The sequence below is a fragment of the Nelumbo nucifera genome, chromosome 5, assembly GCF_055504915.1.
Source record: "Nelumbo nucifera cultivar China Antique chromosome 5, China Antique-T2T, whole genome shotgun sequence".
In the NCBI taxonomy this organism is placed as follows: domain Eukaryota; kingdom Viridiplantae; phylum Streptophyta; class Magnoliopsida; order Proteales; family Nelumbonaceae; genus Nelumbo; species Nelumbo nucifera.
Genome location: NC_142653.1, coordinates 43,152,021 through 43,176,881, shown reverse-complemented (window position 1 = coordinate 43,176,881; position 24,861 = coordinate 43,152,021). Strand labels below are relative to the sequence as shown.

General features: G+C 41.1%; 1 protein-coding gene across 7 annotated transcripts in view; it reads right to left on the bottom strand.

Annotated features, from left to right (window-relative positions):
• The window catches only part of LOC104587071 (phosphatidylinositol 4-phosphate 5-kinase 7), a 132,989-nt gene that overhangs the window by 70,832 nt on the left and 37,296 nt on the right, over window positions 1–24,861 (bottom strand). For all 7 annotated transcript variants that reach the window (XM_088888013.1, XM_088888007.1, XM_088888008.1 and 4 more), the window contains exon 5: window positions 6,837–7,002. In XM_088888013.1, the coding sequence (XP_088744139.1) occupies window positions 6,837–7,002 (166 nt within the window). The remainder of the gene's footprint in view (window positions 1–6,836; window positions 7,003–24,861) is intronic.

Below are 24,861 nucleotides of genomic sequence, written 5' to 3'. Positions count from 1 at the left end.
CAGATCTATCCAAGTTGGGAATGATAAACATTTACTCCCAACTTGAGGGGGAGTGTAGAGAACACTGATGTGGGCCCCATAGCTGTGGTCCCACTCTGTCCGTAGGGTAGAATGTACCTAGTCATCCTACGGATAGCTGATGGTCAATCTGCTATTCTAGTTGTTATTTATTTTTCAATTTTATATTGTTTTATGTGTTATGTAAATATGAAGGGCAGATGTGTCCTTTCATGTAACTAGCATAACCTATAAATATTAAATAGAAGTGGCGGCGGCAGAATATTGAGATTCTGCCCTTCCTTTCAAAGTTTGTGTTCTACTACTCTCTCACTACTCTTTCTCCTCTTTCCTCTATACTTTCTCTCCTTTTCGAACCTGAAATTTATTAGTGCTCAAGACTGATAGTAGTCTTGAACATCTACAATATTAAAAGCAAAAGTACTTCTTTTATTACTTGGTTTAAAAGACTGTCTACAATGCTTTCCTAACTGACAACTTTCACATTCCAAAGTAGATAATTGAACAGACTCAAACAACTTTGGGAAAAGACATTTCAAAGAACTAAAAGAAAGATGTCCCAAGCGATTGTGGCAAAGCATAATCTGGTTCATTGACTCGGACCCACTACTACTACTGTTGCTAACATGATGGCCCTGATGTCTCAGAATATCATCCAGAAGGTAGACTCCATTCACCTCATGACCACTCCCAATCATCTTCTTTGACTCCAAATCCTGCAAAACACAATTAACAGGAAGAAAGGTCACAGAACAATTCAAATCTTTTGTCAAAGAACTAACAGACAGTAGGTTGGTATGAAGTCTAGGGACATGTAAAACAGAAGACAGAGTTATATCATTGGTCACTCTAACTGTCCCCTTCCCAGCAATGGGCATATGTGAACCATCTGCTGTAGAGACTCTATCTCTACCAGAGCACAATTGATAGGAACTGAAAATGATAGGGGCATTAGTCATATGCTCAGATGCTCCTGAGTCTATAATCCAGGGAGGTCCCTCCTTACCTGAAGTGGATGCAAGATTTGCAGTTCCATATGAACTACCTGTATGTGCAAAGGAAGTGGTGTAGTTGGCTCCTGCATTCTGCTGTCCATCTGGAAGGCTAGAGCTGGGTGAATCTTTCTGAAGAAAACTGAAGAGGAGAGTTGAGGGTTCGGCAATGAGGGTCTGAGAAGAGGATTTCAAACTCACTCTCTCTCAGCCCCCTAACACTGTTTTATTAGAAATATTTGAATAATTACAAGGAGGCCCTTAGTTGGGCAAGAATTTACACAGAACTTAATATTGACAGGATGGACCCAGAATAAGGCCCATTACAGAAAAGAAACATAAATAACAAGAAGGAATAAGCAACCTATGGGCCATTCGGCCCATCTTCTCTACACTTTCTTACTCATAAGTTCTCCAAACCTCTCCAATTCTGTTCTCACTGCTGCTACTGGAATGGATTCCTAATCAGTTTGGGAGAGAGGGGCTGAAGAGTCTCCTGTAGTGGCTACATTTGCATTTTCCTTCTTGTTTCTTATTCGAGCAGGCACAAGATTTGGATGAAGCTTCCAACAAGTGTCCCTGGTATGCTTAGGCTTCTTGCAATAATCACGCACCAAGTCCTTCTTATCTTCCCTTCTAGTCTCACTACTCCCCCTGTCTCCATTCGTCTTACGTTTTGTTGTAACAACCATAGCCGACTGGTCAATCCCAGGCTGTCTCAGCATTACATTCCTCCTACTCTCCTCTCTAGAGACAAAAGCATAGGCCTGAGAGAGTGTCACACCCTCCCTAGAAAGAATATGCTGCCTAGCAATGTCAAATTCAGGGTTCAGCCCTGCCAAGAACTCAAAAACCCTATTCCTCTCTTCCAGTTTGTCATAAGTTGCTGCATCATTTACACTTTCCCATACCACAGTTTCTAAGTGATCTATTTCCTGCCATAGGGTTTTTAGTATGGAGAAATACACAGCAAGAGGTTTTTCTCCCTGTTTCATACTTATCACCTGATTTCTTAACTGATAGGCTCTGGCTTCATTTTGCTTCTGAGAGTAGGTTTCAGTCACTCCATCCCAAATCTCCTTAGCAGTATTAGCCCATAGGAATTTTTTTGCAATATGAGGTAACATAGAATTACACAGCCAGGACATTACCATGTAATTCTCTTGCACCAATCGGGAAGAGTCTGTATCAGGTTTCTTCTCCCCAATGAGATACCCTAATTTTCCACAGACACCAATAGCCATCTTAGCTGATTGTGACCACTCCAAATAATTTGTACCATCAAGTTTTACTGTAGTAATGATCCTAGACCCAAAAATATCACTACTACCTCCAACACCCAGTCCCACAGTACCGGTAGATTTCATCTCGGTATTCCAACTCTCCATTTTACTTCAAACAGTTCAACAGTAAGAAAAAAATAGATTGGAGACCTTCAAAAAATAATTTAATACCACACACACAGAAACCAACCCTTCCAGAAGAAGAAAACCCTAGCTGGAGGGAAATCTCTCTCCTCCCCATGCCTCCCAACAGAGAGAAAAGTGAATCGATCACTCTGGGAGGCCTAGAAAATTTCAGAAACCAAACCACCCTCTTCAGAAAATCAAAAAAAAACTGACAATACCTAGGCGCCCAAGATCAGATCAAAAACAAAGAGTCCAACTTTTCAGGGACTCTTCCCCGTACTCCAGTTCTTCCTGATTTTGATGCCGAACAGTAGATCACCTTCCTGATGTCTAGATCCCACCAAAAACTCCAAGAACTGGGCAATCTATAGCAGATCGATCAGCCCTTTACTACTTCATGCAGTCGGCTGGTCTAGGGCTGCATGAGAATGCTTCAAGAAACCCTAGCCGATGCTCTGATACCAAGTAGGAATCTGCTGAATTAAAAAATATGAAAGAAAGTAGTTACTTGAAGAGAGAAGGAAGAGAGAAGGAGAAGAAGAGAAGTTGAAAAGAAAAGAGAGCAATGATCTAGCCGCCCCCTTCACTTATTATTTATACTAAAATAATAGAACAGTACAAAGACAACTATGCCCTTATAGGGCGGCAAAACATAAAACAGCATATATAACACTCAGAAACATAATAAAATTTGGACTCACATAACTACTGTGGTCCCCACCTCCTATCTAACAACTAACATAAAACATCTACTCAGAAAAACAGCATAAAACTAATTAATCTTCAAGTTTGAATTTAAGAATCCAACCAAAAATGATAATGTCAATCTTTTAAATAATTAAAAATTCCTACTTTGCCCATGGATGACAATATTGGAGTGTCTATTGACCAAAATACCCCAAAAAGGCTCTTTTGAGGAGAAAAATTTTGGGAGGTATTTCGTTCAATAAACACTCTTGTCATCCATGGGCAAATTAGGTATTTTAAAGTGTTTTAAAACATGAAATCATCATTTCTGATTAGGTTCTTAATGTCAAACTAACAGGAGTCTGTTTGTACAACTTCTCTGAAATGTCAAGGGAGAAATTTGGAGAGGTCAAAGTACAAGGGAGGTTAAATCATTTGTCAGAAACCACAAGGTAGATTCACGTAATTTACCCTAATTAAAAAGCAGCTTTCTAGCAGTCCATACAGATAAAAAAAGCCCCACAAATGCAGCCTAAAGTTTCCATATCCTAGTATGATCTTCCAGGTAATTTCCGCATTTTTCTTTTTATGGATAACAAATTTCTGCATCTACGACTGGACATCTGCATAAACAAGTTTCCTTCATCTTTTTTGGATCAGTAACAGAAACTTTTCATTTATTAAAATTTAAAATAATATACAGCAAGGAAAGCCCAATAAAGATAAAGAAAAAAACAATGGAGCATATCCCAGCTCTCTCTCCCACAACCCTATATTAGAACTCCGCCCAGAAAACCTGATTTCTGTTTACCCCTTGTTTGGCTAAGGAATCATCCATGCCATTTGCCACCCTGATAACCCACTGGACCTTAATTTCCTTACTCCTAGTCAAGCATTTGAATTTCTTCATCAAATTTCTACAATCCAAATCACTTTCTCCTTATTCATTAGCCTGCTTAATATCACTTTTGAATCCCCCTCTATAATTAGGTTGGGCATACCCATTTCTACAGCCTTCAGCACTCCAAACACAGTGCCAGAAATTCAGCTTTTATTGAGTCCCCAATATCAATTGAACCCGAGTACATTGCAACTATATTACCTCCTTCATTTCTCAACACACCCCCTATCCTGGAAAGTCCTGGATTTCCAATACTACCACCAAAGTTCAATTTTAAAAATCCCCTACTCATTTCATCCACAAAAAGCCCTTCCTCTTTTTCTTGAAGATGTTCCTGCTATCACAACCCAATTCCTTGAAATATCATCCACAGAAAAAGGTGAAAATAGCTCCATCATTTTCAACCAAAAAATATGCCCTATGGATGACACAATCAAAGATTTCTTAATCACATCTTTCCTTGCCTTAAAAAAAAATCTAGCATTCTTCTCCTCCCATAGAGTCCATACCATCAATGCCCTTACACATCTCCACATAATACTTCACCTTCTTTTTGGTCATCTCAAAGTTGTTAGAGAAAAAGTTAACCACGCAAGTAGGAGTATTCCACCTGCACCCAAAAAGTGGAAAAAAAAGCCTTCCCCAAATGCTAAGAGCAAATGGACTGGAGACTAGTAAGTGAAAACAAGACTCACCATTAGACTTATAGAGTGTGCACCAATGTGGGGAAATATGCAGTAAGGTCTCCTTTCTTGCAACAAGTCACATGTTTTGACACATTCATGAAAACTTCCCAACAAAGAGCTTCAACCTTAGGGGTGACTAACTTAAACCAAACCTCCTTAACAGGAAAGGGAGGTTGACCTAGAAGATGAGGAACTAAGGCTTTAAAGAAAGAGGCACATGAAAAAAGACCTGAAGCTAGAGGGTGTCAAATCCAGCTATCTTCTTTCTTGGGGGGTCAAGGCAAACCCATCAAGAAAACCCGGCATATTGGAAACAAAATAAATTTCACTCTCAAAGGTTTCTTCTCAATCCTAGATTCCAATCAAACCCTTTGGGAGAATTTGAAGCCATAATAAAATTAGCAATGAGCTTACCCTTTAGGGATGACAAAGAAAGCAAGGACAGAAAAATATCCTTCGGAGGCAAATCCCCCACCCATAAATCTTCCCAAAATTTAACTTTATTACCAGAACATGCATCATATCTCAATGTCCCTTCCATTTTAAGTGGGTTGTGAGAAACTCACTTCAAGTGTGAATCCTGGGCATGATTCCCAGGTGTGAATCCATAAAGAAATGCAGAATCTGCACTAGGAAAATGAGGTGGAACCGCAGTTGGTGGGAGTCCCTGAATGCATGGCACAGAATCACAAGTGCCAATAGTGCAGCAGCACAGTTAATGGGAAAGTGAGTCTGCAAAGTTTCTATCCCCAAAAATTCTAATGTCATCTGCAAATTGTAGGTGAGTGACCACTTCACTGTTCCTTCCTACTCTCCATATCCTTTGATCGTTTGCATTATATCCACTATAGAAATGCCAATTCATAACATAATCACTGAAGGTAAAGAGGAATGGAGACAATGGTTCCCCATAGTGGAGACCCCGAAGTCATGCACCACACCATTTACAATTATTGAAAAGTGATATGATTGTAAACATCCTCTAATCCATTTACACCATCTCTTTCCAAATCCATAGATTCTCAAAACCTCTATCAAAAACTCCCAATCCACAAGATCATAGGCTTTCTCAAGATCCGGTTTGCATATAAAACCTTTCCTCCTGACTCTTCTCTCTTCAACACATTCATTTTCCACCAAAATCTAATCTATTATTTGTCTCCCTTCAACAAAAGTTTCCTTGGGTTGATATTTCCAATATATTAGTAAAAGATAAAGGTAAAACATATAATATATTTCGTTTTATGTTATTTTATCAGTAACAGAAAAAATTACAAATGACAATAGAAGAAGAATAATATACAAAGATGAAAAGGATAGGCAAAATTTAAAAACACCAACAAAAACCACCCCATAGAAGCACCTTCACAAGCAAACCAAAGATGAAACCAGAAAAGCCAATGAGATCATAACCTAGAAAGAATGAAATCCTCCAAACAGATTAAGGACCTGCAACATTGGACCATCCAAAATCTAACTGAACCTACAAAAACAAGTTTAAAAAAAAAAAAAACATCAGAATTCTGCACCATCCCAAACAACACTCAACAACCTCTCCCCCCAGGACAAGCTCTCCCCCTTGATATTTGAGAGAAACCTTTATCCTTACCCTTTTCCTAATTCCTTTCTCTAGCTTAGTTCTTCCAACTTTTTCTAAGAACCTTCCAACTTCTACTGAGAACCACTATTATCTTATGCTTGTTGTCTCTATTTTATTTACAGCTCTTTTTACCAGTTTGTTGTCAACCAGCTCTTTTTACCAGTCAAACTGAAACATATCAGACAGTAAACTTTTAGCATTAGCTAGGGTAGAGACATACATGCATAATGGGTAGTAGTAAAAATGAGTTATGGGCCAACATATGGCCTTAAACAGAATGGAATGGAAAATCAAGAATCATGTAATTGATCCCATATAGTTGGGGTAAAGCTTGGATGATGAAGATGATGATACATACATAATGTCTGTCAAGATAATTTTAGTATTTATACGGTTCAGGTTAGTAAATAAACATCATTTTTTTGATAGGTAATAACAGAATTTATTGATAATAATAATCAATCAATCAGCAAATTAATTGATATTAACTTCACAAAATCCCAATCAAACTAGAAAGAATTTAAGACTGCTTTATATTCGAACCTTTAGCTCTGATTCTTTTAAAGTCTTAATGAAAAATCTTTCATCTTGGGAAAGATAGAAGATACTGCCACTCTTTCCAGGAGAAGAAAGTTCCCTCAGGCTATCACAACCACAGATAGACATCATGTAATCTGCAGCATCTATCTTGAACATCTCCCTTAAGTTCCTGAAAATTGTTAAGAGTAATATGTAGAAGGTTTCTTTTGAGTATATATACAAAATTATACAAGAACTACAGTTAAGGGCCATTTGATAACAGTTAAGTGATTGAACTAAATGTCTTTTTGTATCAATAACAAGTAACTTTTCATTAAAGCTTAATCTTTAAGTACATAAAGGGGGAGATAAACTATCTTAGCTCCCCCAAGAGAGACTGAAGGTCACCCAACAGAAATGAAAAATACAATTAGAAATGAGCCTAGAATAAAGATTCCCTATTCACCCCTTGTTTGGCTAGTCCATCGGAAAAAGAATTAGCACTTCTCTTCACCCAACTACATTTTATATCAATGTCCTTTGTCAGCAATTTAAATTTATTCTTTTCATTGCTGTAGTTCCAGTAGAAAGCTTGCTGAATTAAAAAAAAATATATATATATATGAAATAAAAGGAGTTTCTTGAAGAAAGAAGGAAGAGAGAAGGAGAAGAAAAGAAGTTGAAAAAAAAGGAGAGCAATAATGTGGCCGCACCCTTCACTTATTATTTATATTAAAAATAATAGAGCAGTACAAAGACAACTATGCCCTTATAGGGCGGCAAGACATAAAACAGCATATATAAGACACAAAAACATAATAAAATTTGGACTCACATAATTACTGTGGTCCCCACCTCCTATCTAACAACTAACATAAAACATCCACTCATAAAAAACATCATAAAACTGATTAATCTTCAACAGTTCCAAAGCCCATTCTAACCAACCCACTGCCACCTCAGAATCATCCTCTATGACCAATTTACTAATATTCCGCTTTTTAGCTCTTTGAACCCCTTCCAAAGCCACCAAGATCTTAGCCCTGAGAGAGTCACCTACTCCAATTGGGCCTGAAGAAAGAGCTATTACAGTCCCTTGTTCATTCCTTAGTACTGCCCCAATGCCTGAAAGCCCTAGATTTCCAGCACTACTAGCATCAAAATTCAGTTTGATAAAGCCATTAGTGGGAGTCCAAATTGGACTGGGAATCTTCTGAGCCAGAACTGAACTCACAATCTCTTTTCACTTTCTTAGCAAGTCATTCAATGTGAAGTCTGTGAACATATCCAAAGATTTCATCTAGTATACCACCCTTATGAAGATTGTTAGAGTGAGCCGAATAGGGGTAGTTTAGTAATCTCATGTCAGTTAAGTACTTTGCTTATGTGGCTGTTTTATTAGAGTACTCTGCCCCACACTTAAGTGAGGGCAGTTTAGTCTTTGTAAGTGTAATAAAAACCTAATAAACATTAGGGGGTCGACTGACTGGGTGACTAATCAGTTTCGACTAAACCCTCCAGTTCTCTCTTTCTCTTGTCTTCTTCCTCGTCTTCTTCTTCCTTCTTCACTGGTTCGGATTACTGTAGCTGCTCCAAAACATGGTATCAAAGCGAGGTTTCTGACCTGCTTCCGCTTGTAAAGCATCTCAGCTGTGTTCGTGACACCCTCTTCTTCATTTCTGGTTAGTTAATGGAGAGAGCTGGTTCGCCCTAGGTCTGAGACATCACAGCTCGTTGCTCTCTGCTATGCACAGTTTTCTTCATCAAGGAAGGTGATTTCAGCAGTGAATGGTTGGCTGATACTCTCAAAGGAAGGTTGGTTATTTAGTCCTTTTGTGTTGCTGGTATTTCTGGGTAGGAACCCTTCAAGAATCAGTTAGTACTGATTAGAACCTAGAGAACTAGGTTCATTGTTGCCCTAAGAAGGGCTGTGTCTGCAGTAGCCGAATGGTGTAGGGCTGCTGTAGGTGGCCGAGTGGTGTAAGGTGGAATGCGGTGACCTTGCCAAGCTCCTTGTGGTCGTGTAATGCCCTCTTAAGTGTGTTAAACAAGTCTGAACTGGGTGTAGCAGTTTGACTGTGTTGTGGTGCTTGTGATGCACATTTTTTTATTGAGTGGTTGTAAGAGGACCTACTGTTGTGTTGTGGTGCTTGTGATGCTTATGCGGGTCGTAGGTGTGTGAAGTCAGCAGTAGTGTGAAGAAGAACAAGTGTGTGCTCCCACTGTTGTGTGTAGGGGCTGCAATAGGTGCTGAAGTATCAAACTGTGAACAACATCAATCAGCTTGTAGCTGAGAAGTAAGGTTAGAGGCAACTGTGAAAGAGTACAATGGCAGCAATAGGAGATGGCTACAATGATCAGAAACCTAGTGTGGTAATTTCCTCCGACTACCTAGGGGTACAAATGACCTCAATTAAGCTGAATGGGGAGAACTATGTTCCATGGGCTAATCAGTGGAAGTGTTTCTCAAGGCAAAGAAGAAAGTAAAGCATGTAAGAGATGAGAAACCATCGGAGGACTCTCCAGGGTTTGATGATTGGGAACAAGAAGATGCTCAAATCATGACTTGGCTATGGAATAGTATGGAACCCAAAATTAGTGCCAACTTCATGTTCCTTGATACGGCTAAGGATATTTGGGAGCATGCTAAGAAGCTATATTCTGGACAAGATAACACAACAAGAGTGTATCAGCTTTATCAGGAGTATTTTGATTTACAACAAGGAACCAAAACACTAGAAGAGTATTATGCCTACATGAAGAATATAAGGAATGAACTCAATGTCTATCACCCCCTCACTCCAGATATTAAAGTTCAGCAACAGCAAAGAGAGCAACTAGATGTTACAAGATTTTTAGTGGGGCTGAAGTCGGAATATGAACCAGTTAGAGCCCAAATATTGGGGGGCTCTACTCTTCCTACACTTGAGGAAGTATTCTCAAGGATTCGTAGAATTTCTTTGGGACAAACAGAGAGCTCCACACAATCTGATAGATCAGCACTTGTGACAGCTAGAGGGGTTGGACATAGTACAAGAGGGGGAGGTCATGCTCCCCGAGGAGGCCGTGGCAGTTCCATGATTAGTTGGGGTGGTCGTGACTCAGGGGGATGCCGTGGCAGAGGGAAGAATAACTCTACAAGGAAATGTACTCATTGTGGTAGAGAGGGACACACAGTGAATTTCTGTTATGATCTACATGGCCCTCCCTCTAAATGGGCTAATCATGCTGTAGCAGGTGAGGTTGATATCAGTGACAGTAAATCGGCAGACCGAACTCCTCCCACATCTACATCTACCTCTGGGAGGGAAATGGTGCATACCATGTGATGAGTATGAACGGTTCCTTCAAACTACTTCACAGCATACCACTGCCACACTTGCCCAATCAGGTATTGCTTGCATGTCATCTAAAACCTCTCCCTGCATTATTGACTCTGGAGCCTCAGATCATATGACTGGGACTCTAGGTGTGTTCTCTTCTCTTTCTGAAACCTCCACATCACAAACTGTTACACTTGCCAATGGGTCCTCATCTCCCATATGTGGTGTTGGTAATGTTGACATGGCTTCTGTGCCCTTATCATCTGTTTTATATGTCCCTAATTTTCCATTCAATCTTATGTCTGTTAGTAAAAGAACCAAAGCTCTTAACTGTTCTGTTACCTTCTTTCTTCCACTTGTGTTTTTCAGGATCTCAAGATGGGGAAGAAGATTGGTGGGGGGCATGAAGCTGGTGGACTGTATTATCTTGACGGTGGTGGATCTTCAATTGCTCTTTAGACTTCACTTACTCCTCTACAATGGCATTGCCGACTGGGACATCCATCTCTCAAGGCTCTCAAGATTTTGGTCCCATCATTGAGTCATTTGTCAGTTTTGCAATGTGAGTCATGCCAGTTTGGGAAACATCGTCGTGTGTCCTTTTTAGTCCAAGAGTTGAGAGTCGTATGTTGAGTCATTTTTCTTTGGTTCATTCAGATGTTTGGGGTCCAATCAAAATAGAATCTTATAATGGGTACAAGTATTTTGTCTCCTTTATTGATGATTGTTCAAGAATGACATGGATTTACTTAATGAAAGAAAGAAGTGAATTGTTTTCCATTTTTCAAAAATTCCATGCTGAAATACGCACACAATTTGGTGTTCCAATCAAATCAACGATATTTAGAACAGCATGGCATTATTCATCAGACATCATGTGCATACCCCCCTCAACAAAATGGGGTAGCTGAACGGAAGAACCGTCAGCTTCTTGAAATTTCTCGGTCTATTATTCACCACATGAATGTTCCTAAACGGTTTTGGAGTGATGTTGTACTCACTGCATGTTTTCTCATTAATCGGATGCCCTCCTTCATCCTTCATGGTCGGTCCCCCTTCTCTATCTTGTTTCCCACTTTATCTCCATTCCCATTAATTCCTCGTGTCTTTGGTTGTGTGTGCTTTGTCCACAATCTGAGCCCCGGAATAGACAAGCTAGATGCACGCTCAATTAAATGTGTCTTCCTTGGCTACTCACGGACTCAAAAAGGATACAAGTGTTATAATCCCATTACCCGGAAGTGCTATGTCTGCCCTGAAGCGCCTTCGTCTCCACCCGCACTTCCTCTTCCTCTCCCTGTCAGTGATCCAGTTCCAGATGCTGTTGTTGGAGTAGACTCATCACCTCATCCCGTGCAGATCACCACCAAACGTCCACCAATCCGGCAAGTGTATACACGTCGAACGACACCGGCCCCTCCTCCAGCTTCTACCTCATCTGCAGATCCTCTCATGGCTCCTATTGTTGAACCTTCAGACCTTGACCTACCCATTGCCTTACGGAAAGGTAAACGCAGTTCTACCCTCCATCCCATTTCCAATTTTGTTTCATTATCTCGTCTTTCTACATCACATCGCCAGTTTGTTTCCCTTTTATCCTCTATTTCCATACCTAACAATGTTCAAGAAGCTCTCAGTTCACCTGATTGGCGGCGGGCAATGGAGGAGGAACTTTCTGCTCTTCAACATACTCAAACGTGGGAACTTACTACTCTCCCACTTGGTAAGCATGCTGTGGGATGTAAATGGGTGTATACTGTGAAATACTTGGCAGATGGTAGTGTGGAGCGTCTAAAGGTTACTCACAGTTGTATGGAGTGGACTACATGGAGACATTCTCTCCGGTGGCTAAGATTGGTTCTGTTCGTGTACTAATTTCCCTGGCAGTTATGTATGATTGGCCTCTGTTTCAGCTTGATATAAAGAATGCCTTCCTCCATGGTGATCTTGTGGAGAAGGTATATATGGAGCAACCACCTGGGTTTGTTGCTCAGGGGGAGGATGGTAAAGTATGCAGATTGAAGAAGGCAATTTATGGGTTGAAACAATCGCCGCGTGCTTGGTTTGGGAAGTTCAGTGAAGTGGTGAAGAGTTTTGGAATGAAGCAGTGCCAGGTAGATCACTCAGTGTTCAGCTATGACTCAGAAGCTAGGAAGATTCCAAACAAAAGATCTTGGAACATTGAAGTATTTCTTAGGGATAGAGGTTCCCATGTCAAAACAAGGTGTAAATTTGTGCCAAAGAAAATATGTTCTTGATCTATTGGAAGAAACAGGACTGTTAGGTGCAAAACCGGCTAAGACCCCTATGGAACCAAATGTTAAGTTAAGCAGTGATACAGGAGAAGTATTTGAAGATCCTGGAAGGTATAGACGACTAGTGGGGAAGCTGAACTATCTGACTATCACGAGACCCGACATATCCTTTGCAGTCAGTGTGGTGAGCCAATTCATGCAGAACCCTCGTATACCTCACTGGGATGCAATTCTTAAAATTGTGAGGTATCTGAAAGGAGCTCCAAGCCGTGGACTATTGTATAAACCAGGAGGAAAACTTGAAGTAGTGGGGTATACAGATGCAGACTGGGCAGGCTCAGTGAATGATAGAAGATCTACTACAGGCTATTGCACATTTCTTGGAGGAAATCTTGTGACGTGGAAGAGTAAAAAGCAGACGGTTGTGGCCAGAAGTAGTGCTGAAGCTGAGTATAAGGCCATGGCACATACTACCTGTGAGTTAGTGTGGTTGAGGAATCTTCTACAAGAAATTGGGTTTCACATAGATAAACCTATGAGACTGTATTGTGACAATCAAGCTGCACTCCATATCTCACCCAATCCTGTATTTCATGAGAGAACAAAGCACATAGAGGTTGATTGCCACTTTGTGAGGGAGAAGGTCCTTGCTGGAGAGATAAACACAGAACATGTGGGCTCGAATGATCAATGGGCAGATTTGTTTCAAAAGCTCTAAACTCAGGGAAAGTGAACCATCTATGTAACAAGCTGGGATTATATGACATATATTCTCCAGCTTGAGGGGGAGTGTTAGAGTGAGCCGAATAGGGGTAGTTTAGTAATCTCATGTCAGTTAAGTACTTTGCTTATGTGGCTGTTTTATTAGAGTACTCTGCCCCACTCTTAAGTGAGGGCAGTTTAGTCTTTGTAAGTGTAATTAGAACCTAATAAACATTAGGGGGTCGACTGACTGGGTGACTAATCAGTTTCGACTAAACCCTCCAGTTCTCTCTTTCTCTTGTCTTCTTCCTCATCTTCTTCTTCCTTCTTCACTGGTTCGAATTACTGTAGCTGCTCCAAAACAAAGATCACTTCTATAACATTTTCTAGGCTTCTCTTTTTGTCTGAAAAGATTCTTGAGTTTCTTTCTTCCCATATAGTCTAGCAAACAGCCACCCTTACACATCTCCACATGGTCCTACCACTTTTCCTTGGCTAGCTGAAGGAAGAAGAAGCGAACAAGCTTTGCACATTCAGTGGGGGATTAGAAAATTGGCAGGAGATTAGTAAGTGGTAACCAGTCTCACCATCACTCTTACAGAGAACACACCAATGTGGAGATAAACAACTTTTGGGTCTCTTTCTTTGAAGCAAATCACTTATGTTATCTTATTCTCCCATCTTTTATGAATTGGTTATTTGAGTTACAAAATGGCTGAAGCTGATGTTGGGTTGATAACTATATCATTGAATATTTTATTATTTGATTATTTTATCCACCATTAGGCAAAAGCAACAAGTTATTCAGTTCACCCACTTAGTGTGGAGACACTTGATATACTATAGTCCTATGGTCCCTGTTGTACTGTAGTCTTTGTCTCTTTTTTATCTTTCAGCCCTCCAAGGGCTCTATTTGTAATTCTTTATTTTTTTTCTCCTTTAGCCCTTCAAGGGCTCCTTTGTTAGATTCCCCTGAAATCTTTGGTGTTCTCACAAACTGGAAGATTGACATGGTATCAGTGCAGGCCATATTCACAAGCTGCTGATTCAATTAACTTCTTGGGTGATCAAAGGATTACTTGAGGAGTATTTTGATTACTATCAAATTCTTGTTGAAAGTTATTTGAGGACTGTTTTAATCAGCCGAAGCTGATAGGTTTTTCTGGAAAAGACGCCAGCAGGTCAGTTTTTCTTTGTTTTCTCTAAATCGGCTAATTCAATCAGCCTAAAACTTTGTAGTTGGTATCACCTGGCCTCCTTTAACTAACCATTAATCTGCTTTGAAGACTGGATCGGATTTGATAGGGTTTTGATCCCATCTTGTAATCCAGTCCTGAAACCTTCCTTTTTGGGATTGAGATCGATATAGCCCTATTGTTCTGAGATTTCTGCAGCATAATCTCAGTTTATTTGGTGAAGTATTAATTCAGTGTTGCTCTTAAACTATTACTTTTTTTTTATCAATAAGAAACTTTATTAATTAAGAGAAAAATTAAGAAGCTTTAGGTACAATAAGGGGGAGATAAAAAGTCTTAGCTCCCCATCAGCAAATTACAATGAAAGAAGATTAAAAATTAGCCCAAAAGATAGACTCCCTATTCACCCCTTGATTGGCCAACCCATCTGCATAAGAATTAGCGGTCCTCTTCACCCAACTGTATTGTATCTCAACCCCTACATAGCCATAAAATTTTTTTCTTTTCATTATTGTAGCTCCACAAGCCACTGTCTTCTTTCTTCAACCAGCTAATCACCACCTTTGAACCGCCTTCCAAAATCAGCCGACTGATATTTAGTTCCCTTGCTCTTTGAACTTCCATAGCTGCAAGGATCTCAGCCCTAAGAGAGTCACCTTCTCCAATAGGGCCTGAGAACAGAGCAATAACAATCCCTTCCTCATTCCTGAAAACTCCCCCAATCCCAGAGGGCCCTGGATTCCTTAGGCTACTGCAATCTCTTTCCAGTTTCTTAACAGGTCAGCTATAGGAAAGTCCGAAAACAGTTCCGTAGTTTTTAGCTAGTGGGCCGCCCTTAAAAGTATAAGGTCTAATAGATCTTCCAGGGATCTTTCCTTTTCTGAAAAAATTCGAGAGTTTCTTTCCTCCCACAGTGACCAACACATGGCTGCCCTAATACTCCACATCATCTTCCCTCGCTTCTTAGGCCATCTCAAAAACGAAGGGGAGAACAACCTTTGGACACTCTCAGGAGGGTTCCAAGTGCACCCAAAGAGGGAAAGTACCCACTCCCAAACAGTTTTATGTAACCTTACAAGAAACCATAAGTTGGTAACCGGATTCCCCATCATCTTTACAAAGAGAACAGCTATTAGGAAGTAAACAAAAATTGGGTCTCTTTTTCTGAAGTAGATCATTTGTATTTATTCTTTCCAGGAAAATTTCCCAACAAAAAAACCCAACCCGAGGAGGAATGGGCTTGCTCCAAACTTCCTTAGTCAGGAAGGACACAACAGGAAGGACAGATGACTAAGTTAAGGTTTCAAAAAGCAAAGCACAAGAGAAGGTTCCAGAGGTAGAAGGGATCCAAATTCTGGTGTCTTCCCTATTAGGATCTAGGAAAATATTCTCAAGGATGGCTAACAGAGGTAAGAGGCTGTCCAATTCTGTATCCCTAATTTCCCTTCGCAGGCCAAGGTTCCACCCAAAACCAGAAGTGGAGTCTTAAGGAACTAAAAAAGAAGAGATAGGTTCATTTTTCAAATGTGACAGAGCATATAAGGAGGGAAACTGGTCCTTCAGAAGTGAAACCCCAACCCAAAGATGTTCCCAGAATTTTATTCGGTTGCCAGAGTTAACGCCATACCTGATCCAAGGGGAGAAAACTAGAAGATGATCATGAATGAATTTCCACGGAGAAGCAGCTGTAGCCCTTGCCACAATTCTAGAATCCCATCCGTTGTCTTCCAACCCATGTATGCTAGCCACGATCCTTGTCCACAATTTTTCCATTTCCATTGTGAACCTCCACAACCATTTTCCCAACAATGCCATAATCCTTTTCTTGATGTTTCCAATCCCAAGGCCTCCTAGATTTTTACCTCTAATTACCACCTCCCATCTCACCCTATGGTCTCTCTTCTCCTCTCCAGGCTCCCACAGAAAATTTCTCATTAATTTTTCCAATAAGTTGGAGACCTTAGTGGGGATCTTAAAAGGTTAGACATCTGCTCAAAGAGTTGTATTGCTAATTGCAAATTCCGGATCCAGCTTATATTCCCACCCTCACAAAACAAAATTGTGTCATTTGCAAACTGGAGATGTGTCAGTGGTACCTCCTCCCTTCCAACTCTCCACCCTTTTATCAGATTCCTCGAGTCTGCTCTATGGATCAATCTCCCAAGAACATCAGTAATCAGGGTAAAAAGAAAGGAGGAGAGCAAGTTTCGTTGTCTTATACCTCTCAAAGCAGGAAAGAAGTCAACCACCATTCCATTCACCAAGATAGAATAGTGACAAGTCCTAATACAGCCCCAAATCCATTTACACCACCTTTCTCCAAAGCCATAGCTTCTCAACACCTCCACTAAAAAAGACCAATCCACTAGGTCATAAGCCTTCTCCAAATCCAATTTGCATTCCACTCCCTTCTTCTTAGATTTCCTTAAGCTCTCCAGACTCTCATTTACAATGAGGATTTGATCAATGATCTGTCTTCCCGCTACAAAGGCTCCTTGGTTGGGTGCAATAATAGAGGGGAGGACCTTCTTTATACTGAGAGACAACACTTATGCAATTATTTTATACAAGCTATTCACCAAACTGATAGGTTTGAAATCCTTAGGTTTGTGATGCCTCTTTCTTCTTTGGGACCAAAGCAATGAAAGTTGAGTTCAAGCCCGGATTAATTATTCCCCTATTGTGAAACTCCTCGTGGATAATCCCAGCAATCTTGATAAAAAACCATTGTAAAGCCATCTGGGCCTGGAGCTTTTGTCCTATCCATTGAGAGTACTGCTTCCTTTATCTCTTTCGGATCAAACCTCTTTTCCAACCACTCTCTGTTCTCTACACTTAGAGTCGGCCACTCCAAACCCTCCAACCACACCCTCTCATTCAAAGGCCTTCTGAATATAGATTTGAAATGAGTTACTAAGGCCTCTGCTATTTCTGTCGGGTTCAACAAGACTGCTCCTTCTACTTCCAATTTTGATATGAGATTCTTTTTTCTCCTCCCATTTGCCGTTGAATGGAAAAATCTAGTGTTTCTATCTCCCTCCTTTAGCCCCTTACACCTGGATTTTTGCCTCCAACTTATTTCCTCCTTAATCAGAATATCCTCCATCTGCCTCCTCAAGTCCCATCTCATTTTCCTGTCTTCCTCTCCAAAGGATCACCTCTCTTCCTTCATATCCAAATCCTCAATCTGCACCAGCAAGACTTGTTTCCTTTCCTCTATTCTTCCAAACTCCAACCTATTCCACTCCTTTAATTGTGATTTTAGAAATTGAAGTTTCTTCTGGAACCTCATTCCCTCCCATTCTACTACCGGATTAGATTGCTTCAACCATTCCCTGATCTTCTCACTGAACCCCGGATGGATCAACCACATATTTTCAAACATGAATGGAGTGGGTCCATCACCTCTCAATTCCTCCTTACACATCACTATAAGCCAATGGTCTAAAGTAATTCTTGGAAGTGCCCTAGATACTAGGTTACCCCAATATTCCTCCCAGTTTGTTGAGAACAAGAGCCTGTCCAGCTTGGAGCATACTGGCCTCGACTGAAGGTTGGACCAAGTGAAGTTATTAGTTAGGAGTGGAAGTTCTTTAAGCTCAAAGGTATCCACAAAATGGTTGAACTTTCTCATACTTGTTGTCACTCTCTGCCTGGAGTTGTCGGTTTCCTCTATAAACCGCACTACATTAAAATCCCCACCCACACACCAAGGTCCCTCCCAGAGGCCCCAAACATCACTCAATTCCTCTGTAAATTGCACTACAAACGTTTGTCAGTACCCATTGTACCCATCTTCCACCTATCTAAACTTCAGGGAAACAGAGAAATCACCTATTAGCTCCTCCAAGCCGATTAGTATATCTTCTTTCCATAGTGTTACAATCCCACCTGAGGATCCCCATGAGGGAGCGGCCACCCACTTTATTCCCCTATCTCTCCACACACTCCCTGCCTATCTGCAATCAAAATCCATTCTTTTAGACTCCTGGATCATTACCACATCCGGGTTAAACTTCTTAATCACCTCTTTAATTGTTGCTCTCTTCCTAACACTGCCCAAGCCCCTCACATTCCAACTTAGAATTCTGATTTTAACTTCTCAAGCTCAACCCCAACTCCTCCAGCCTCTACTTAACCCCTTTCCTTCTATCCCCTCTCACCTCAAACTTCTTGTCCCCCTCAATATCTCTTTTCAACCTCTCGACTTCACTCAACTTTCTTTTTTTATCTTACTATCCTCTTTTTTATGCAAATAAACTTTTAGGTCATTTGGATTCTTCCGTTTGCACCCCATCTTCTGCACAAATTCTGCGACTGACTCTTCCTTGCTAGTTTCCTCCTTATCTAATGTTCCTCTCTTCTCACTCCTAGGAATCTTCTCAATCCTTTCCTTATTTCCTCCATCATTTGTCCTTTCTACCCCTTCTGTAATCCCCCTCTGCATTTCCTTCCTCTCCACTTCACCCATTAGACCCTCAATGATTTCCCAAATCTTTGTCTCCCTACAAGTTTTCTCCACCACTTCCTCCCCTTCCTTATCCCCTTGTACCCTCACTGTGGCTTTCTAACCATGGGCCTCGGACACTTAGTTAAGAAAGGAATTTGGAACAAGGGACACAGAGCACTCATCAGTAGCAAAAACTGAATTGACAGAGTTAACAAAATTACCTGAGGTCAACTGAGGGTGGAGAGGGGTATTCAAACAGGTAAACTATTACTAATTTAAGTTGGGTGGTTACAGTGTTACAAATGCAAGGGGTTTGGTCACATTGCTTCTCATCGTAAGAAGAAGAATGTCTGCACTTATTGTAAGCAGCACGATCACATCATTCCAAATTGTCCAGTTAGACCATCTAAAGGTGCCCAAAAGAAGAACCAACCACAAGTATATCAAGTGATTGAGGAACAAACAACTGACACCACCTCTACCAAGGCTAATTCTTCTGCTAAGGGTGAGCCTTCTACATCTATGGATGACGAGAAAATTCGGTAATCAGTATCTTCTGCTATTTCCTCTGCATTTTTTGCTATTGACCTGTCTAGTGAGTGTTCTAGTTACTGCTCTTCTCTCATATTTGGATCATTGATTCCGAAGCAACTAATCACATGACAAGGGCTTACCCTACCCCCAAATAGCATTTCTATAACCCATCATAGACATATCATTATTGCCACTAGAGAAAAACTGAATATCATTGGTAGCAATGACCTATTCTTTAAGCTATCATCTACTGCCCACTTTCCTCTTACCAAAACCTTTTTTGTTCCTAACCTTACTACTAATGATTTCTGTTGGCCAACTTGTTGATTCAGGACCGGTAAACTAGGAAGGTGAAAGGGAAGGAGCGTAGGCTAGGCGGTTTATTTGCATTGGAATTCGAGAGTTCTAAAGCACCAACATCATCAACATATTTTAGTTCATCTACTTGTGGATCTTTTGTTGGGCAAAGAGATAATGTTTGGGATTTATGGCATAAACGTGTAGAACATCCACATTTTGAAAAGTTGAAAATCTTTAAATACCTTTGATACCTCATGTGTTTCTTGTTGTTTGAGTAAAAACCGCACTCTATCCCTTTCCTCACACATCTGAGCATGCCACCTCACCATTTGAAATTATGCATAGTGATGTATGGACTTCATCTATTATTTCTCAATTTGGATACAAGTACTTTGTCTTGTTCATTGATGATTGCACCGGGTACACATGGATTTACTTTTTAAGACATAAATAAGAAGTATATCCTACAATTCAGCTTTTCCATGCTATGATACGAGTTTGGTTTCAGTCTCGGATACTGTGGTTTCTTCTCCTTCCCCCGTAGTTCCTCTTCTCGTCCTTGTTGCGGATCCCCTTCCCGTGGTTTCCATTCCAGTTGCAGATTCACCTCCCATGCCAGTTACTACTGAGAGGCCACCAATCAAACAAGTGTATAGTCACAGAAGAGCACCGGCCCCTCCTCCAATTCAGCTCTCATCGACAGATCTTGTCATTGCTTCTTCTCCCTTAGACCCTGATCTTCCTATTGCCCTGCGGAAAGGTAAACGCACTTGTACTTCTCATATTTCACACTATGTTTCAGTTGCTCACCTTTCTGCTTCTCATCGCAACTTTATATCATTGCTATCATCTGTTTCCATTCCCAAGACTGTCCAGGAAGCCCTTACCTCCCTAGGGTGGCAGCAAGCCATGGAAGAGGAACTCTCTGCTCTACAACACAATCACACGTGGGAACTCACTGCTCTTCCTCCTAGTAAGCATGTTGTTGGGTGCAAGTGGGTCTACACAGTGAAGTATCTTCCAACTGTGTTTTTCAGGATCTGGAGTCTCAAAAAGTGATTGGGAGTGGCCATGAGGCGAATGGAATATATCTGTTGGATACTCCTGGACAAAGCCAAGGACAACCTGGGAAAGCTGCCTTTGGATCTACATCTTCAGAGTCTGTCAATCGTGTCATGTTATGTCATTTTTGTTTGAGTCATCTTTCTTTTACCACATTGAGTCATTTATTCCCAGAACCATTTAACGGAATTAATTTGCCCAGTCTTCATTGTGAGTCTTGTGAGTTTTCAAAACATTGTAGAAGCATTTACCCTTTGAGTAATAAAAGATCTTCTCCATTCCATATTGTGCACTTTGATGTGTGGGGCCTTACCACTTACCCTCTATTTTTTTTTTTGATCAATAACAGATTCATTCAATTCAATGAAATATCAAAATATTTACAGCAAGGAAGACAAGAACTCTTATATTCCAAATACAACTTAAACCCTCGAAAGAGAGAAAAAGAGAAAAAGAAACAATTAAGTTACAGCTTAGCCCAAAACATTGCTTCCCTTTCTATCCCTTGTTTAGCTAATCCATCAGCTAAAGAGTTAGCTGATCTCTTAACCCAACTCATCCCGATTCCCATCTCCCGCACCAGCCACCTGAATTTCCTCTTCTCATTTCTGTAGTTCCATACACCGCAGTCATCTTTAATCAGCCACCCTATCACCACCTCCGAGTCCCCTTCAATTATGAGTTTCCTGACATTCATCTCCTTGGCTTTCTGAACTCCTTCCATAACTGCCAAGATCTCAGCTCTAAGGGAATCCCCCACACCAATTGGGCCTGAGAACAGGGCATAAATAACCCCGTTCTCATCCCTAAAAACACCTCCAATCCCTGATTGTCCCAGATTCACCCTACAACTCCCATCAAAATTTAACTTTAAGAAGCCAACAAGTGGAGGAGTCCATCACACCCTTATTATTGGTTTGACCTGAGTGCAGTTTGCAATCTCACCCCACTTTCTCAACATGTCTTCCACTGTGTAATCTGTAAATAGTTCTAGTGATTTCAGCCACTGTACTGCCCTTATGTGGATCACAGCCCTCAATTCTTCAGCCCCTCTCTCATTTTCTAAGAAGATCCTAGTATTTCTTTCTTCCCATAATGTCCAGCATACTGCAGACCTCAGACCTCTCCACATAGTCCTTCCCCTTTTCATGTGCCACCTGAAAAAGGAAGGAGAAAATAGGCTCTGCAAATTTGATGGAAGTTCCACCTACACCCAAAGAGAGAAAAAGCCCACTCTCATATTGACTTTGCAAACTGGCAAGACACTAGTAAGTGAAAACTAGTCTCCCCGTCCGCTTTACAAAGAACACACCAATGAGGTGACAAACAAGTATTGGGTCTCTTCTTTTGGAGCAAATCCCCAGTGTTGAATCTTTCTAAAGAGGCTTCCCAACAAAAGCTACCAACCCTAGGAGGAATCGGCCTGCACCAAACCTCACTAACCGGGAAAGGGGAGGTTGCAGGACTAGTGGACTGGCAAAGGACTTTGAAGAAGGAAGCGCAAGAAAGAGCCCGTGGGGGTAGGGGTCCAAATTCTAGAGTCCACCTTAGAAGGGTCCAAGAAAACATTATCAAGAAGTCCAAAGGGGCTTGAAATGCTATCAAGGTCTGAATCCCTCACAGCCCTCCTCAGACCTAGGTTCCACCCAAACCCCGAACTGGTCTCACCCAAATATGTTCCTAGAATTTTATGGAATTACATGAATTCAAATCATACCTGACATGAGGGGAGAAGACTGGAAGCAAATCATGAATGGCTTTCCAAGGTGAAGTGCTTGTGGTCCTTGCTTTGATTCTAGCATCCCATCCATCTTGCTCTAGCCCATGTATGCTTGCCACTATTCTAGCCCATAGCTTCTCCTACTCTAGAGGGAACCTCCACAACCATTTCCCCAGAAGGGTCGAATTCCTTTCCCAAGGTTCCCAAGCCCCAAACCCCCATAGCTTTTACTTCTGGTCACCACCTTCCAGCTAACCCTGTGGTCCCTCTTCTCCTCTCCTGGCTCCCAAAGGAAATCTCTCATCAATCTCTCCAATCTACTACAAACCTTCCCTGGAATCTTAAACACTGAAAGAAAATAAATGGGTAAGTTTGCTAACGTGGCCTTAATCAGTGTAATCCTACCACCCAGAGAGAGATAATTCTTTTTCCAAGAGACAAGTCGTTTTTCAAATCTTTCCACCATTGGGTTCCAGAAACTCTCTCTCTTAGGATTATCACCTAGGGGCAACCCTAGATAATTCAAAGGCCACCCTGATACTTCACACCCTAGTACCTCTGCACTCTCCCTTATCTCTCTCTCCTCCAGATTCACCCCCACTACACAACTCTTCCCAAAGTTACACCTTCAAATTTCACATCTAGTCAAATAGCTGAATCACCAGTTTCAGGTTCCTAATAAAGCTCACATTACCTCCTTCACAAAACAGGATTGTATCATCAGCGAACTGTAAGTGAGTGAGTGGGATGTCCTCCCTTCCAACCCTCCAACCTCTAATGAGATCCCTAGAGTCTGCCCTGTGGATCAACTTCCCCAAAACATCAGCAACCAGTAAAAACAAAAAAGAATATAAGGGGTCTCTCTGTCTTATACCCCTAATGGCTGGGAAGAAATCTACCACTGTCCCATTCACTAACACTGAATAATGATAATTCCGAACACAGCCCATGATCCATTTGCACCATCTGGCCCCAAATCCCATTTTGATCATAACTTTCCTTAAGAATTCCCAATCCACCATGTCATAAGCCTTCTCTAAATCCAGCTTACACACCACTCCCTTCTTTTTATCCTTCTTGAAATTCTCCACACTCTCATTGGCAATGAGGATTTGATCTGTGATTTGTCTTCCACTTACAAAGGCACCTTGATTTTGTTCAAATATGTCTGGCAATACCCGCTTCAGCCTCAAGGATAACACCTTTGCAATGATCTTGTACAGACTGTTTACCAGACTGATTGGTCTGAAATCTCTTGGATGCAAAGCTTCTTTCTTTTTGGGAATCAGAGCTACAAAAGTGGAATTCACCCCCGGATAACAATTCCTCTCCTATGAAATTCCTCAAAAACCATGAGGTCATCTTTCAAAATTTCCCAACAGTCCTAATAAAAAGCCATTATGAACCCATCCAGCCCTGGAGCTTTTGTTCTGTCCATAGAAAACACAGCCTGCTTAATCTCCTCCAAGTCAAAGTTCCTTTCAAAACTCCTCCTATTATCCCCCCTACATCTGCCCAGTCCAGACCTTCAACCCACACCCTTCCATTGACAGGCCTTCTTAGAATGGATTTAAAATGTTCCACACATGCCCCAACTATCTCCTCTTGTTGAGTTAACTCAATTCCATCCACCACCAATTTGGAAATGAAATTTCTCCTTTTTCTTCCATCTGCCAGAGAATGAAAGTACCTGGTGTTCCTGTCTCCCTCTTGCAACCATTTACACCTAGATTTTTGCCTCCAACTTATCTCCTCCTTATGAAGGCAATCCTCTAACTAGCTTCTCAAGCCCCTTCTTAATTCATTGTCTTCCTCTCCAAATTCTCCCCTTTCTTCTTTAGAGTCGAGGCTTTCAAGTTGGTCCACCAAATCTCTCTTTCTTTCTTCTATCCTCCTAAACTCCAAAATATTCCTCTCCTTAATCTTTGTTTTCAGGAATTGTAATTTCTTATGAAATCTCATCCCCTCCCATTCCACCAAGGGGTTACACTCATTTCAACACTCCCTTACTCTACTAGTAAACCCTAGATGGAGTAACCACATGTTTTCAAATCTAAAGGGGGCATGTCCTCCACTCCTTCTCTCTTCCTTGCATAACACTATGGGCCAATGGTCTGAGGTCACCCTAGGTAGCGCTCTAGATGTCAAGTTCCTCCAGTGATCTTCCCAATCCACAGAAAACAGGAATCTATCCAACTTAGAGCATATGGGTCTATCTTGGAGATTTGACCAAGTAAATGTCCTCTGGGCTAATGGAATCTCCTTAAGCTCAAAGGCATCCACAAACCTGGTAAACTTCCTCATACTTGTTGTTACCCTCTGAGATACCAAAAATTGGTAGGGAAGCTGATATACTTATCCCTCACTCGGCCAGATATTGCTTATGCTGTGCATGTTGTCAGTCAATTTATGCACTCTCCAAAGATTCCTCATATGAAAGCAGTTGAAAGGATTCTCAGGTACTTGAAGACTTGCCCAGGGAAGGGAATTCTCTTCAGGAAAAACAA